The 18,106-nt window shown below is 44.9% G+C and overlaps 1 protein-coding gene across 2 annotated transcripts in view; it reads right to left on the reverse strand.

Moving 5' to 3' along the window:
• The window catches only part of ANKRD16 (ankyrin repeat domain 16), a 355,029-nt gene that overhangs the window by 113,275 nt on the left and 223,648 nt on the right, over positions 1 to 18,106 (reverse strand). For both annotated transcript variants that reach the window (XM_086918939.1, XM_086918940.1), the window contains one exon: positions 2,010 to 2,118. In XM_086918939.1, the coding sequence (XP_086775065.1) occupies positions 2,010 to 2,118 (109 nt within the window). The remainder of the gene's footprint in view (positions 1 to 2,009; positions 2,119 to 18,106) is intronic.

An 18,106-nucleotide genomic window follows, 5' to 3' on the forward strand; every position in this document is an offset into this window, starting at 1 on the left:
AAGCAATTTGGAGCTCATTCAGCAAGAGGTGCTATGGCCTCAAAAGAGTTTGCCCTCGGGGCTCGATTGGAGGATCTGATAAGAGCAGCCGATTGGTCCTCAGACTCAACGTTTAAGAGGTTCTATTTTAAGCCAGTGTTGGAAGTGGCTCGGCGGGTTGTCGACAAGCTTTGAACTGGCATATTCCGAAGCCTCCGGTCCTGCCATAGAATGAGAATTTGCCTAGCCTTAATGCTGGTAAGTCCAATTCTATTAATGACTCGGAGGCGAGGATTATCCCCCCCAATTACTTCTACGAAGTGGACCCTCCCCGTATGTGATGTAAGTAACTCGTTTTTGAGCTTTCTGCTACTGTGACTGCTATTGCTCTGTATTGTTGTGCTTTACGTACCTTATGTTCTATTGCGAGACGGTCGGAGTCTGACTGTGTGGTTTTTTGTCAGGGAATGAGGGTCCCAAACAGGATGCGTGAGAATGCCGGAACGTGGGCTTCGCGTGAAGAAAGAGGAAGAGGAAGCAGCAACAGGGCATGATGGGAGCTGCCAGTGTTACAGAGAAAGGACTTATGTTTGAGTTTCCTGTTTTCCCAAGTGTCCATGGAAAAAGTAGTTTTTGTGTGTTTTTCTTGCTGCTGTGAGTAATAAAGTGAAGAAAGAAAGGCATAATCCTCACCTCCGAGTCCTTAATAGAATTGGAACTTACCAGCACCAAGGCTAGGCAAATTCTCATTCACAACGCAACACTGAACGCATTAGCTTAGGTAAGAAGGTTCTCATGAGAACTTTCCTTCATCTTAACAAATGTTTAGCTATGTACCAACGTGAATGTTTACTGTGGGAATCGGAAGGAGATGCAACGGATGTTGACGACACCATCGGAAGAGCAGTTTTCGTTGAAGAAGTGCTTTGTACACCTACTAATTTTCGTTACATTATTTTAGGATTTATATTGTAACTGTGTTCTAGTTAGAGAGGATAGTAGACCCCTTATGACTCTACTACGGTGATTCGCTTTATTGTTGCTGGAAGATACCGCTAATAGTAACTTATTTTCCTTTGTCTTGATTCTCTTTGATCAATGCTACTGCAACGATCATTTCACTACCACTCATATTTTCACCAGTCGGTACTGCAGACTTGGGAACTTGGCTAAGTTTCCAGAACAACACTTTATGGGAAGATCTAGTTTGTAACTATCCTCCGAAATATTGCTCTTTTCTAGAGGGAACTCTTCATGGGTTTCTGTACATAGAGTAGATTAAGTCCTGTAGTTAGTTTAGTGACAAATCTTCTTTATGGAACACTTTGTTTGATTTATGTAGTCACTAATTAATCTTTTACTTGATATTTCTGGTATTTGGACTAATTGGAATAAAGATGATGAAACCATAGTAATCCTTTAAAGTAAATAAAGGTTTTAAAAAGTTCTACAACGTATCGTCATTGACTGCAAATATTGAACTCGACAGTTGATAATATCTATGCCATGTTCTTTTGTTCCTTGCTCCATTCGCAACACAGTGGCAAACGTCCGTCCAACCTGTCACGTGTCAACTGGATTACGAGGGTCCATGCTGTAAGTTGGGGTGTTTGGTTTAATACCCTATCTTTGCAAATCCTTTAGGTGATAACAAGTGTGTCCTACACTTAATAAAGCAATGCCTTAGATCAATGTATAAACTAACTCAGCACTTTCAACCTAAATCACTGTGGCCCATCCCTTAATTTGGAACATTGGCCCATCCCTTAATTTGGAACATTCTAATTCCTTCTACTGAAATGTTGTTTCTCATGCTGAATGTACAACCCCAATACACAGTGGTCTTCTTCTACAGAAGTGTGCTCCATCTCAGTACCACTAACTTGTACCAATATGTCATTAATTAACAACCTGCATTAGCGGGAAGAATAACTTGCTCTGCGTATCTCATATATTCCAGGTGTTTGAAATACAAGACAATGCGTATACAATAAACATGTCCAAAAGGTAAAATAACCAGAAAGTAATACCTTATGTATATCCAGGAGACGTTTCGCTATGTCAATGTGTCCATTCTGTATGGCATCCATAAATGGAGTGACTCCACAGCTGTCTCGGTTATCAGGTTCATACATGCACCTATCAACAAAAAAGTGCAGTGGATGGGGTACAGCGAGAAGCAGACCTTTAATTATACTAAAATCACTCAAAAGGCTGGCAGAACTAAAACAATACTCCAGAGGAAGGAACCAATATAAACATTTGTGTGATCTGGTAACAACCCTCATGTAGTTAGAATTAAAATGAACATTACATTTGCAAGGCAAGATGAATAGCGTTGAAGCAAAAACATGTTTTTTTTATTCTGCTGCTAACTAAGGAGGTGCTGATCTAATTTCAAAATGCAATTCCTTATCTGAGAGTGGATTATGAATGTCTGAAGAAATGAGTTAAAGCACATTGTGACCAATCAGTTCACTGTAAAAAGCCCTGTATATTACTACATGGAAAGTACACCGTACATGCCTTGGTCTGGAACATTCCATCAAATTCCTTTGTTGGACATGACAAAGTACATATTAACTGCTGTGGGCCTTTCCTCAATAAAACTTGGTTTTGAAGCACACAATTAGTCTAATTCAATTTGTAAATAGCTAGTTCACAATCAAAGTGGTTTCTTGGTGCTGCGATAAATGTTTTATTAATAACAAACTCAGTATTGCTATTTTCATGAATTACCTAATGATAAAATGCTGCGTGGCCCTAGTAAGAATCCAACCAGTTACCATCTGGTAAAAACAGGCTCCTCCAAAGGAAGAATTACCCCAAGGAGCTGATCCAAGGCCCAAAGAGCGTTAGGGTCCTGTACAATAAGACAGGCCATAAAATTAACTACAATAAATGAAACCCTGATGCTTATTATCCCATGCCATGATCAGGTCAGGGGTAACAAAATATATAAATGATCTGACAAGATCTACGGGTTCAGGGCCCTTAATAACCTGTATAGCCGTCGGCAAGGGGAAATAATACACTTTTGAAAGCATAAAGTACAGCAATCTTGACTGGTGCCATGAAACTGAAGAGACATGTATTGGTGACTAAACTTATCACTGCAGATAACATTTCCACAGATATGCCATTTTCACCCTCCCCATATAGTTCAAGGTTTTATTCAAATAGTTCTTCTATGGCAAATCCAGCATCTGGACCACAGCTTTAACATCATCTGTGGGAGTAATGTATTTTCCTTCCCATTGCTAGAAAACGTAGGCCGAATGGGGTTTTGCCACACTACTCTTGTTGGTCCACACGTATGGCCAACTTCAGTTAAAAGCTGCGGTTCTAACATTGGGCTTACCCGTGCGAGTCAGAACTCATTCACGTCACAACAAATCAAATCTACAAGGAATACCAATAACAAACTAAATACAACTTCACAAAAGATAGAAAGTGTAGAGGATACCTCGACTTCCAAGGCCTTTTTTCATTTTAAATGTCCTTTTCTGTGACAGTACAACTGGAGCCTGCTGCTCTTGGTAAACTGTGTCAGCGTACCAATTCTGTCACCTGTGTAACGAGCTATGGTCCTAAAAAGCCACTCCTGGCAATATGTATTTATATGTTTTCAGTGTGTCAGAAGGTGGTTACCAATGTAATAAACACAATATGGTCAAAACCCTGTTCTGATAAAATCTCTGGTATCTACAACATAAAGCAAGCTTTTAAAGTAAAGAACATAATACAAACAACAATCCCAAACCAATTTAGGAAAAAGAAAAAAATGAATGAGGGAAAAGACACCAAGATCATTACAGTAGAATAAGGGGAACCAGTGAATTGCATTTGAAGTGGTAAGGCAAAAGGTGCCTAGAAAGGGTAAAGCAACATTAATAAAAAAAAAACACAAACATTCATAGATTACCAGGACCAAGCCACAATTTCAGGTTGAGCAGAAGACAGATACAACTAAGTGGTCTCTGAAATGCAAGTCAAAATTATCCAGCATAGCAAGGTCCAAGGATGTGGCCAGCAAGAGTCCATCGAAGTCAGATACAATGTTGTTGAGCTCCCGCTCTAGCTTTTGGTTTTGGTGCCAAAAGCTCCAGGCAGGTCAAAGCTTAATTTCATGGCAGCAGAGGGTGCTTCACTAGCCGGATAGATTTGCAATCTCGCCCCAGTTAGACACCTTTATCTCAAGGTTCAGTCGAACATTTTTCAGCAAGACAAAAATCTTGTAGCTAGACAAACCTGGTATTCATGCCTGCTGTAGTTGTGACCTCAGGGACAGGCCCCAGCATCTGGACCAGGTCCTGCGGAGGTCACACCTTTTTCCAACTGCTGGGAAAGTTACTTTTAGTCAGTCCTACAGCCCCTACCGCCCCAGGGCAGGCTTCTAGGCACCAGGTCTCTTTATGGCCAGGTCTCCTTTAGGGACCAGTCTTCTGTAGTCAGCTAGGTACCCTTGGAGTCAGGAGTTCTGCTTTTGTGTCACCTTAAAAGGAGGCCAACCACCTGACCCAGCCCCTGGGTGCCAGCAGAAACCAGGAGTACTCGAGTTCTTGAATAAGACCTCTTCTTCCAGCAGGAGTCAGGTATCTTCTTTCTTCCAGCAGTGCTTTCTTCTTCAGGTGGAGTCTTCCATACACGAAGGAATGTTTTGAAGAGGTGGTGCCAGATTTATCCTCTGCACTATGTGACTTTGAGAAAATGTGTAGGATTCAGTGGCAGAATTTCTAGAGTCTCCCACCTCCTTTTGCAGCACTTACTCTTTGCATTGGTGTTAAATTACCTATAGCCTTAAGGCAGGCCAGTCTTCAGCTGCTTAGCCACTGCTGCATTTGGATGAGCTTTCCTCCCACCTCCAAAGGTGCAAACTGGTACCCCCAACTCCCATTGTGACTGGAACCTGGCTGTGATTAAACAAAAGAGGCCCTCCGTGGCATCCCCAAGTCGAAAGACAGAAAGATAATTTCTGATAACTGTTCAGCAGTTAACACCCATTTCTGGGCTAAGAGGCAGGTCATTGTCTTCTGAGCCATGGACATTAACTTTGCCAAGCAAGCATGTGTATTCCGGTTCAGAAGGAGTGATTAGTAGCAGAACTGGTTTTAAACCAGTTCTGACACAGGCAGCCAAAAGTACATCTTTGTAAAGTTACTTTTTGTAAAGTTACTTTACCACTCAAATTATCAATAATCAGATTTCAACATTAAATCAGATTTGAAAAATTAAAGTGGAAATAACTTTGAAAGACTTTGCTAACATTTTACCATATGGACATATACAACTAAAAATGTTCATTCCACCTACATCTGTCTTAAGGAAAATGCAATGAACCTACTTTTAGGCTTTCAGTCCCTGTAAGGGCACACTTTCCAAATATATAGTATCGCACATTTTCAAATATTAGGCACCCTTCCTTGAGTGCATGCAAGGCACACTTTAAGGATGACCTGTTAATAACCTAGGAAAAGGTTACTTATTCTGTAAGCATCTGTTCGCAGTATGAAGTGCTGAAGATTCACATGCCATGTATACTCCGGCCATCCAGCGTTGGGTTCGGGTGGGTGTAACTTGTCCTTCTTCAAAGAAGGCTTTTGAATCACAAGCCATAGTGACCCCTCCTATGAGAGATAATGCACATGGGCATCTGTTCCATTGTTAGATTGTTTTTCCGCACAGCGGGTGAGGACAAAAACTGAGAATTGAAAAGCAAAAGAAGATGACCATGCAGAGAACAAGAAAGAAAAGCATCTGTAACAACCATAAGGTGAGAAGGAGGGTGGGCGCATGTGACTCTACAGAACTATATGCCTCAAATAGATGCTTACTTGGTAAGTAACATTTTCCTTCATGGCATGTGTTGCTGTAGATAAATAAGCTCTAGATAGACTATAAAGCAGTTCTCCCCGAGCGGTGGTTAGCCGATTATACTTCGGGGGCTTGGAAAAGTGTACATAATAGAGCTTGGACGACATTAGCTTTTTCAGTAGCAATTCTGCATAGCGCTCTGTTTGTTCACAGTTATTATTATTATTATTAGGGAGTTTTATAAAGCGCCTGGTTTACGCCCAAAGGCGTGTCCCCGCGCTATGGTAAGTAGGATAACAGTCTAAACAGCCATCACAGTAGCCTAGCGTCTGAAGAGATGAGTCTTAAGTTTCCGCCTAAACAAGGATTCTGAAGGCTCCAGACGTAATTCTGGCCGCAGGTCATTCCACCTCTTCGCGGCCAGGTATTTAAATGAGCTGCCCCCCATGCGTGCTTTCTTAATTTTAGGAATTGTCAGAAGTCCTGTACAGGAGGAGCGCAAGCTCCTTGTAGGCTCGTACCAGGTAACCAGATTCTGTAACGGGGCTGGGGCTTTGCCTCTCAGAATGCGATGGCATGTGGAAAGAGCCTTGAATTCTACCCTGCTCCTGACCGGAAGCCAGTGCTGAGCCTGGAGTGCTGCCCTGGAGGAAGATCTTCTAGGAAGCCTCAAGACAAGACAAGCGGCAGCATTTTGCAGTACCTGGAGGCGATTGAGAACCTTTCCCGTGGCCCCAGATACAACAAATTGCTGCAATCCAGGCGCGAGGTGACCAACGCATGCACCAGCGTCCGTCGAGCTGTGATAGGCAGGAGAACCAAGACCTTCCTCAGAGTTTTTAAAACTCCGAAGCATGTCCCCACCACTCGGCTGACCTGGGAGCCAAAAGCGAGATCAACATCAAGCCATACCCCCAAGTTCCTTACCTCCTGGCAGGGAACAGGTACCTCCCCTAGGCAGGATGGCCACCACGCCGACGACCAAGCAGATGGACCTCCCCCTACCATGAGCACCTCGGTCTTACTTCCATTAAGCTTCAGGCAGTTGGCGGACATCCAGGCTGCCAGTTCTTGCATGCATGCTCTGAACTTGTCCGCCATAAGACCAGGTGCACGCGAGAGGGATATTACCAGCTGCGTGTCGTCGGCATAGGACACGAGACGTACTCCATAGCTTTCAACAATGGCCGCCAGTGGGGAGACATAAAGGTTAAACAGGGTCGGACTCAGGGACGAACCCTGCGGTACGCCCTGGCCCAACTCAATCTCCCTGGAATAGCAATCTCCCTGCCGGACTTGGAAGCATCGGCCTGACAGGAAGGACCGAATCCATCTAAGAGCAGGACCTGACACCCCTCCGTCATTCAGACACTGTAGCAAGGTGGAATGAGCTACAGTGTCGAATGCTGCGCTTAGGTCCAAGAGGATCAGGGCCATGGTTTGACCCTCATCCACTCCCTGCCGTATAGACTCTACTGCCATGAGCAATGCTGACTCCGTCGAATGCCGTGGACGGAAGCCAAATTGAGAGTCATGGAGCAGGGAAGCTTCCTCTACAAAGCCCATCAGATGAAGGTTAACAATTTTTTCAGCAATCTTTGCCAAGTATGGCAAGAGAGAAATAGGGCGAAGATTGTCTAATCTGTCATAGCTGATATTGGGCTTTTTTTTTTTACATCTAGATATAAATGTTCTGGCATCTCAAAGGATGAGGTACAGATTGTACGTTAGGTTTCGATATAATCATCTGTAGAAAGACTATACAGTGGGCGCGGTGCGGCAGCAGGAGATAGCTACCACTCGTTTTGGGGCATTGGAGGCACAAAAGCACTTAATTTTAGAGCATTTCAATAGCGATTGACAAGATTATATATGTAGAATATTTTGACATTAATTTGACATTGAACTGAATTAGGAAAACCTCCTACCTACATTTGAATTTGGAAGGTGGGGGTGGGCGGGAGGGGTGGAGGCGGGGAGAAGAAATGCTACCAGTAGCATTGCTGCAACCACAGAGCTGGTCAGTAGTCTAGATGTTAAGGACTGCGGAGTTCTAAAAACGTGGGTGCGGCGTGGGTGCGGCGCGGCTGCGCACAGCGGGTGCACCTAAGGCAAGCCAGTCTGTGCCGGTCCGCGCCCGAACGGGACCAGGGGCCAGGATCTTTGTCAATTTTAGGTCCGAAAACAATGAAAACTGCATTACTGAAGGGAAGCATTGCGGGGTATAGGTAAGATCCTGACGCACAATCAGGCAATTCATTGCAAGGGGACGGAAGGTCCAATATCATGCCTCAACTGTAAGGGGGGAAGCTGGGCAGTGAAGAAACTGCATGCAGTGAAAGAGGGCTTTTGGTTGGATCTCCACTGAAATGCATCTATTTAAATGCAAGATCCCTACCAAAGCATTGTTAAGAAATCTGGGTCGTTGTAGCAGAAACCAAGCCTGATGTGGTCTTTATCCAGAGACCTGGTTAAATAACTCTAATCACCTGGACATCTCAGCTGCCTTACCCGTGGGCTACAAGATGCTCAAGAGTGATAGGCTCGATCAGAGGGGAGGAGGAATAGCTATTCTTTTTAACAAACTTTATTGGGTACCAGAAAGTGAATACAATGTTTGTTACCAGTTACATTATGGAATTTTCATTTTTAGGTTTTCCACCTTATACACGTATCTTCTAATCTATAGATTCATTTGATTGGGTGTGGAGAACTATACATCAGGGTGCAACCAATACTATTATAACCAAGTAATGCGTCCTTATAAGGTACAATGTTATTTCCTGGAACGATTGCATTGGAAAGCACAATTTGAACAGATATGTTAACTAGAACTCCCCTCCCCTACTTCCACCCTCCCTCCTGGTCTGCCGTACTTCGTTTGTTGTGCAGTCTAATACAGTACATCTGTACAGGCAATTTTTGCTACCAGTTGCCGGCAGTGTGTGGCTTGGAAACAGGTAGATCCCATAAAAAAGTCAGCGTTGAGTGTTATGTAGTGTTATAGACACGTTATGGAGTAGGGGTGACGGACCCAAGTATAAGGTCTATCCTTCTAAAATCCTCCAACATGCGGTCCCATTCCATGGAAATGGGGTGTTTCCTTGGCCCTCTCGCCTCCTCGCGTCTGAGTGCTGCGCTCTCGGCCCCACCCCATCGGACCACATCCTCTTGCCACATAGTTATTGGGGGGCATCTAGGAGATTTCCATCTCATGGTGATCGCCCTTGTGGCTAATATAAAGGCTAGGTCTAGGAAGCGCAATTGGACCCTCAGGGTGCTGGTACGTTTGCGGAGCCCCAATAGACATTCCAGGGTGTTGTCATGGATTGTTAAGTATGTGACCTCTTAGAGTGTTCTTCGGATCCAACCCCAGAAGACCCGAGGTGGGGGCAAGCCCATAGCATATTGAGAAAGCCCGCCTCATCGGCCCTGCATCAAGGGCAGCAGTGCTGGGCCTCTGGGAACATGCACTGAATTCTTTTTGGGGTTAGATAGGACCTATGTAGTACCATTGTTTGTATAAATTTAAGTTTGGCATTATGGGATACCTGTTTGGGGTGTTCTAGGATGCTTGCCCAGGCTTTGTCAGTTATTTCCGTGTCAGTGTTACCTGCCCATTTTTCTCTAGGGCCGTGCGTGTGATAGATGCTTGCACCCTAATACCGGTGTACAGCCATTTGACCAGATGGCCACCCTTCCCCATGTAATAAAGCAAGTGTACGAGCTTGTGTTGCGTAGGTTCAGTGCGCTGGGGTGCCCAGTTCTCCCTAATGTAGTGGGTGACTGCAGCATATAATAAAGAATGGCAATCTGGTGCCCCCGTGGTCTGCACAAAGGTGTCATTGTCCAAAAGTGTGCCATCCCCAAAGAGCGATCCTAAGGAATAGATATTCTTTTTAAAGAATTTTATACATGCTCTATAGAATATGTGGCACCACTAGATGATCATGAGATTTTAGCATTTCAGGTCACTAGTGGAGAATGTATAATGTTTGGGAGAGCAGTAATTTACAAACCTCCGGACTATCAACCGCAAATTAGTGATAGACTACTCTCACAGCTTTTTGCCATGTTTGAAATAAAATCACTTTTTAGTAATTGTTGATTTTAATGTTTATTTTGAAAATTCTGAAGACCTTTTGTGTAAACAACTAGAAAATAATAGGCAGATTGTGCAACTTAAAAAATGGGTCAGTGGACCCACCCATATTGCGAGGTATACACTTGATGTGCTATTTTCTAATATAGAATCATTAACATCTTGGGGACAGACACTTTAACATGGACAGATCATTTTTTAATTACATTCTCTTTTATTCTCCCACTAGGGAAAAATAGCTCTTCGATACCATCAATAAGTATGAAAAGGTCATGGAGCATCATAATTCCAGATCTGTTCGCGTCTCATTTCTCACCAATAGAGAAATACTGCAATGAGGGCACTCTCGGAACAGGTAGAGAATTTATATACAAAAATCACAAACGCATTGGACCACTGTGCCCCCCAGAAAATGAGCAAGTCAACTAGAGATCGACCCTCAGAAAAGTGGTAGTCGTCAGAGCTTAGAATGATGAAAAGAAAATGTAAATCTTTGGAACATAGATGGAGACAATCTAAAGATATATTAGACAAATAAACATATAAAGAGGAGCTAAATAGGTATCACAAAGCCTTAAAAAAACCAAAGAAAGTCTACTATGTAAAAATAATTTAAGAAAATAGTAGCTCATCCAAGGAGTTGTTTAGAATAGTGAATGAACTCTCCGAACCAGTAGGCCTTTCTCAATCAATGACTCCTTCTGAAGCCAATTGTGAAGAACTCAGTGAGTTTTTTTAACTATAAAGTCTTACGAATGTACTCAAGATTTAAAACACAACCAGCACTGGAGGAGATAAAGTGGGAATTTCTGGAACCTCATCCTGATGCAACCTCTTTTTTGGGAAATTTTGAATCAATTAAGGTGGACCAAGTTGAGAAATTAATGAAAGAGGTAAAATCACGATCCCCATTGGATCCATGTCCACATTTTATCTATTTGCGGATAGCAATGTTATTGTGCCCCTACTTAATGCAGATCTTTAATCAGTCATTAGTTGATATTACGTTTCTGTATTTATGGAAACATGCAGTGGTATCCCCACTGGCACAAAAAGCAAGCATAGATGTCTCCATCCTTTTAAATTACTGACCAGTTTTTCAGCTCCCATATATGTCCACAGTTTTGGAGAAACTAATGAACAAACAACTGACTATTTATCTAGAGACCAATGATCTCCTAAACCCCTCGCAGACAGGCTTCAGGGCAAAGAACAACACGAAGGGTATACTTTTAGCGGTGTTCAATAACATCAGCCTAGGAGGCGTGGCCAGCAGCTGTCTAAGATGGCCGCAATCTGAGAGAGCTGCGCTAGCCACCTAGTGCAAGCCCTGTAAAATCTGCCATAATCTGAAGTTCTGAGTGCACTTTGTAGAGAGGAGAGGACCTGGTGCTCACGGCGACCTATCTGGCGAGTTTCAGACTGATCGAAGGACGACGGACCGAAGAAACGATCAGTGTCCGCGGGAGCTTGCGCGGACAAAATGGCGCCGCCCCATCTCACCTGATGTCAGAGGAGCCTGATATTACGGGCTGAGGCATATGCGGCGGACCGGGACAGTAACAGCGACGCACTTAACCGCTTGTGGAGCGCTAGTAGAGGTGCCCCCCCACCTGTAGTCTCCAGTGTGGCTAGACGAGGGGGGCGGTGTGTGTGGGAGCCCAGCCTAATGAACGGTGGCTAAGTGGGCACGCCGAGGCTCCCTGAGAGGCTCGCCGTGATTCGAGGTAGGAAGCCGGTGGTTCGGACACAGCCTGCGCGGCCGAAAATCCGAGTGTTGGCCCCCTTTAATCTCTCCCTCCTTCTCCGATACCACGCAGCAGTAGTAAACGATTGGGTGTACGCAGATAGAGACGAGCCAGCATACAGGGCCGACCCGGACGCTATGCCAGCAGCGACTGTGAGCCACTGCTGTATGCGCGAAAGCATAACCCAGATGGTTCCCACACACAGCAGTAGTGGTGGCATGTTGGAGAGAGGCAAATCGGGCACTGGGGTGGCAGAACAAACTAATCAGCAGAACACCGCTTTGATCAGGTGGTGGGTTGAAAGAAGTGGCCTCGCTACACGGGTTTACAGGCTGGAAGAATATAGGAATAGATTGACTGGGGATGTATTGAGGGAAGGGGTTTGAGGATCTGAAACTGGAATTTGGACTGGCTGGGACCCAGAGATTTCATTACCTGAGGCTCATGGATGCCCTGTTGGCACATTTACATGGTGGCACCTCCCTCCTGGACTATTCTCCCCTTTCAGGACAGACTACTAATTGATCCCATCCCAGAGAAAGCAACCTCATCAATATACCGGAAGCTAATGAACAACGCTCCTGACCAACTGACAGCCAGGACTGACAACCTGGGTAAATAGATGATGAGGAGTGGCAAGAAGCACTCCAGGGCCCAAGGGAAATAGCGATACGAGTACGGTTCCAACTGATCCAGCTCTGGATATTGTATCACTCCTATTACCCTTCAACGCTTTTACATAGGATTGGAAGGGCACCATCACCACAGTGCATCTGAGGCTGCCAGGGTGAAAGTACTTTCCTTCATATTCTATGGGAATGCCCTAGAATTTAGCAGTTTTAGTGCAGGGTCAAAGCAATAATGGCCAGGGTGGTGGATGCTGATTTGCCGCTAGACGCAAAATGGCTTTTGCTTATAATTAAGGGAGAGATAGTCTGGTCCAAATATGTCACCATCTGGCTTACACTAGCAGCGGGGATCATGAAACATAATATTGCTGAGAGATGGGGGTGCCACTCACCCCTTCAGTGATGGAATGGGAGAAAGACCTGGGTTGGTGCCAGAGAGCGGAGGAAACGGTATATAAAAGTAGAGGGTGTGTTAAGAAATGGGAAAAGGTGTGGGCACCATGGCGAGCTTACAGGGGGTCATTGGAGAGCAACGTAGTAGCCGTAGAGGCTCTGGCGACCAGAGAGAGGTGATCCCTTAACTGTAATTCTTTCCCAAATGCCGGATGGTTTCCGCCCCACACAGTCCCCTGTTATCCTAAACTATGTAAACAGAACTCCAATGTGCATGCTTTGGCAAATGTTATTGTACTCTCTATTAAGCTTGTTCAATAAAAAGATTTTTTTTAAAACAAGATTATATATTATATCAGACTATTGGTGGATCAGGGCAAAGCTGCTTCCCTGATCCTTTTATGACCTGTTGGCAGCATTCAATACTGTATCACACAGTCTTCTAATGGAAAAACGACACAAAAAAGGACTTCACTCCAACACCCTACAATGGTTTCGCGCCTTTTTAAGAAATAGAATTAGGAAAGTACAACTGGGTTCTTGCACATCTAGTCCAAAAATAACCAACTGTAGAGTCCCACAGGGATCATTGCTGAGCCCAGCCCTTTCCAATGTATATATCATTAGCCAGTATTGGGGAAAAATGGGGATGTAACATCTGCTCTTATTCGGATGATACACAGTTGATAATAGAAATAGGGGAAAGACAGGAGGATACAAGAAATAATTAGATTGATTGTCTATCAGAAACTGCGAACTGGATGACAGAGCATTGTCTGAAGCTAAATGCAGAAAAGTCTGAGATACTACTCTTTGGGGGAGCACATCTAATTTGGGATTCATCTTGGTGGCCTATATTGTTAGGAACTGCACCAGAACCCAAACAGGTTGCAAAAACTCTAGGAGTCCTAGTAGATAGTGGACTATCCATGCAAGATTAAGTAATGGCAACGTGCAGCAGGTGCTTTGCCATGCTAAAGTTGTTAGAGAGACTTTTCAAGCGGATCCCGGACAATTGGAGGAAAACCATAGTTCAGGCTTTAGACTATGGGAATGCTCTGTATAATGGCATGGCAGATTACTTGTTCTCATGATTGCAGGTTACTCAAAATGCAGCAGCAAAGCTGGTCTGCAAGAAGAACAAAGTTAGCTCAGCATCAGAATGTATGGAGGTGCTACATTGGTTGGCAGAGCGTCAAAGAGCTAAGTTTAAATTACTGTGCCATGAGCATAGAGCATCACCTAAGACTGGCCCTTAAATTTGGCAAGATAAGTTGAGAACTGAGATCTCGTAATCCTGCACTTGCCAAAATCAGGTGAATAAAAAAAACTTAGAGCAGGAGGTCGCTCTTTTTCATACCAGTCAGCCGTATAATGGAATAAACTACTATTAGACCTACACCTCACTAATGACCATTTGAAGTTCAGGAAGAAGCTAAAAACATGGCGGTTTAGAACATAATGCTTTCGGGGTCCTCTTTAACGAATGCTTTCATTAACGCAGGGAGTTATAAGTAGTGTTGTGATATCCCTTTGTGTTGAATGTTGTGCTCTATAAATAGAGCGAGTGAGTGAGTGTGTGTGTGCGTGTGTGTCTGTCTGTCTGTCTGTGTGTGTTTTTTCAGGAATCCTCTCCTTTTTTAGGTCTCGTGGCGTTAACCGCACGAAAGCGCGGTCTCGCCAGAGACCTATTGTTACTGACGCAGCTTTCTAGGAGACAGGACCTGGCCACGCGCATGGCGATCGGAGCGGGCCACGCGCTTGCGAACGCGCTCGCTGTGGCCATCTCCTGTCTCTTGGGAAGCTGCAACACACACGCATGCGCACACACAGAGACACACACACAGGAGCGCCCATGCACGCACACATACATACAGACACACACTCCCCCCCGCAAACATACACACACGAGTGCACCGAGCCCCCCCGCCGTCGCACACATACACACACACAATAAAACCTTAATGTCCTCCTTGGTGTTATCCAAGGTGGACTACTGCAATGGTCTATTGCTTAACGCACAAGAGCAAGTTTTGAGCAAATTACAGCTTGTCCAAAACGCTGCTGCAAGGATTCTCATGGGTATACCCAAGCACGCTTCTATCTCTCCTACAATTCGCGAGCTCCACTGGTTACCAATAAGAAGCCGGATAAAGTTTAAGGCCGTGTGTATCATTCACAAGGCCTTGAACAATAATGGACCTGATTTCTTCAAAAGAGCATTCAAAGTGTACAAACCCAGTCGAACACTACGTTCTTCCTCGGCCCAACAGCTCCAAATCCCATGCACAAAAAAAGTATCATGGGGAGATAGACGTTTTGTAGTGGCAGCATCAAAATTATGGAATCAGATCCCTTCCTTTGTCAAAGATCATTCTTCACTACTTTCATTTCGAAAACATCTCAAGACTTGGCTCTTTAATCAGTAAGATGTCAGTGGAACCCTCGTAATCTGCAAACTCTAGCGCAGAGACACCGTAAGGTATTTGCGCGCTTTAGAAATTTAAAAAATAAATAAATAAATAAACAAGTGCACCGAGCCCCCCCCCGTCGCACACATACACACACACGCGCACACACACACACGAGTGCACCAAGACCCCCTCCTACCTCCTACAACTAAGGCCCACTTACCGCCACTCCGGATTTCAGCCGCCACCGCGGGGCTCTCCCTCGGGCATGGGAGCCCCGCATCACCACAGCTCCTCTCCTGGCTAGCCACTCCGTGGGCGCGAGCTTCCAGCACGAAACGTAAGTCCCGGCCCGCTGTAGTTTTCGTCATGCGCAGTTCTTCGTTTTTTTTTCATCTTGCACTTGTTTTCTTTTCTGTATGGTCACAGTGCAAGGCTATAAAGATGAGCATAACCGTTTCAAGGACAGGCGAGCGAGAAAAAGACCGTATTCTCACACATAAGAAAGCCCAAGGTGTTTTCTTCTTGTGTTGACTCCTTATATGTAGGTCGGTGATTTTCGCATCAGCGCAAATACTCCATAATTGATTCTCCAGGGTACGATGTTGAGTTTGCATATGGCGTTCTACATGCAGGTTCACTTAAGCATGATATCTGAATGTCCACCGTCCGTTGTAAATTCAGTCTCACATTTTTGGAGGACCGTAAAAACATCTGTGCCCTTTATTTCACTTTATATACCGATATGGTGAAAGTGAGTTCTGCTTTAAACAGAGACAATGTATCCGAGTAGGGTTAACCAATATGCCAGACAAGAACATGATGTAGAAGGAGAACAATGGTTCCTCTTGATTCATTTAGGGGTTGAAACCCAATAGAGAACTCCTTTCTGCATTTATTTTGGGTATCCATTCAATTTGAAAATATGGCCAGAAAGTAATATACTTAAATGAGATACTTTTACAAGAATATGTGATTTTAACAGTTAAACCCAAAATAATCTGCAGTATTCACACAGTATGACAGCACAATATTCATGCATCATTGTAATCCTGATGCAGTCCGTAACTTCAGTTACTAGCTATTTCTTGTATACATTTGAACAGTTTGCCATACTTCTTAAATCCAGCGAAATGCGTGTGATAAGGGGCAGAATATGCAAAGGTGGCCCACGAAATGGTAAGTGTAGTTGTTTTGCAGTATTACATAGCGTGAACTTGACCGAAGGAGATTAGAGCGCTTTACATGAGCACCAGCATACATCACGCATGTTTGTAGGCACGGGGAGATTAAGTGATTGGCCCAGATTCCCACTCTTCAAAGTCGGCAGCTCTGCCCATTAGACTGCACCACTTAAATAAAGTAGAGACTGGCGCATGAAAAATAGGAAGGTGGCAATCCTAGGGCAGGAATGGCATAGGGCAACAGAGACTGAAGAGTGTGTGAGAGTGGTAGAGGGCAACCGTGATAGCGGAGTGGCAGAGAGTAAGAGTTACAGAGAAGTATTATAGAGCAAGAGGCAAGTTGGAGTGACAGATGAGTGGCAAGGGAAGTCGGAGAGGCTGGGGCAGAGGACAGTGAGTGACAGGACTGAACACGAGTGAAAGGGAAGAATGAGTGACAGAGATAAACAACAGCGAGTGAAGTGGCAAACTGAACGACACAGAAGGCAGAATAGACAGCTATGAGCAGGAGTGACGGCCGGAACAGGCCCAGGGAGCCGGGCCCCAGGAGAGCCCGCCCAACCCCGCCAGACCAGCAGGCCCAGGTCAGGCGTGCGCCTGAGAGCTCCTCTACCGCACACATGCGCTGGAACAGTACCGGGGGCCGAGGGGGCTGGAGAGCTCTGAAGTGCGCTTGGAGAGCCTGGATGGGCTTGATGGCTCCGAGGCTCTGGACCAGTACCGGGGCAGCATCAGGGGCGGGGGCCCGAGGTCACCGAGCAGCTAGCCAGCCTCCTGCGGAGCCTCTGGACCCTGGAATACAGCACAAAAGCGAGTTCAAGGTGAGGAGGAGAAGGGACCGAGGGGGCAGGAGAGCAACTAGCTATGTGCGTGGCTCACTCTGTCAGCATATCCTCTCCTACACTGTAGATGTCATTTTTGTTTAATATTCACGTTTCTAAGTGGATTCTGCTGGGGTGGGGGGTCGGCCACTTTTAAAGGGCTCAACTCTGCTCTACCAGACTGCTTTCAAGGACAGCATACTCTTGCACACACTCTCACTACTCACCAATTCAAAGTTTGCTAAAAATTTAATGCAACGCATTGTCATACACAATGCCAATAACTCAAACTTTAATGCTGCGAGACCTATTGCATTGTAAATGCTTGTGTTTTCCAGAAATTACTTAGCCCACTGGAGGACTGTATAAATCATGGAACACTACCTCCATACTAAAGGACTATGTCTAAATTGGATCCTTCTCTAGACAATAATTGAATTTTGGTGCATGCACATTCAGGTAATGGCATATATAGGTCAGTGTGCATTGTAATGTTACATCTTTTTTGACTCTTCGTGTTGACAGGGTAGATAGGTCGCACACCCTGGCGGGAGCTAATTGCGTCTCCGTCTCTAGCCATTGCGAGGACGCCTGGACTGACATAATGGGGGCAGAATCCCACCCCCCTCCCTACGTGTATCCTGAGGTACCTTGTTTTTAGGTCTCGCCTAACGACCCAACGCACACGCTGCATGCCTTGGCGAGACCAATAGTCATCGGTTTCTGTGCAGGAGATGGCACGCGTACAGACATGAGATGTGCACTTCGTACGCATGCACATCTCCTGTCCCCGCAGGTTGGCGTTTGAACACAGAGCGCGTGTGGCGCGCTTTTACTTTCGCGGTCGGTTGTTTTCACGTTGGTGGTACACAGCAGTCATTTCTCAAAGCGGGTGCAGAGACAGCTTGTTGTCACTGTTATAGGAAACATCAATATGATTTTCACGTCACCTTTGCAGATTTGACTTCTTTTGCACAAAGCCATTTGAAAATGTTTTCAGAGATTTACACATATTTTCCACAGAT

Source organism: Lissotriton vulgaris, chromosome 1_1, assembly GCF_964263255.1.
Source record: "Lissotriton vulgaris chromosome 1_1, aLisVul1.2, whole genome shotgun sequence".
Classification (NCBI taxonomy): domain Eukaryota; kingdom Metazoa; phylum Chordata; class Amphibia; order Caudata; family Salamandridae; genus Lissotriton; species Lissotriton vulgaris.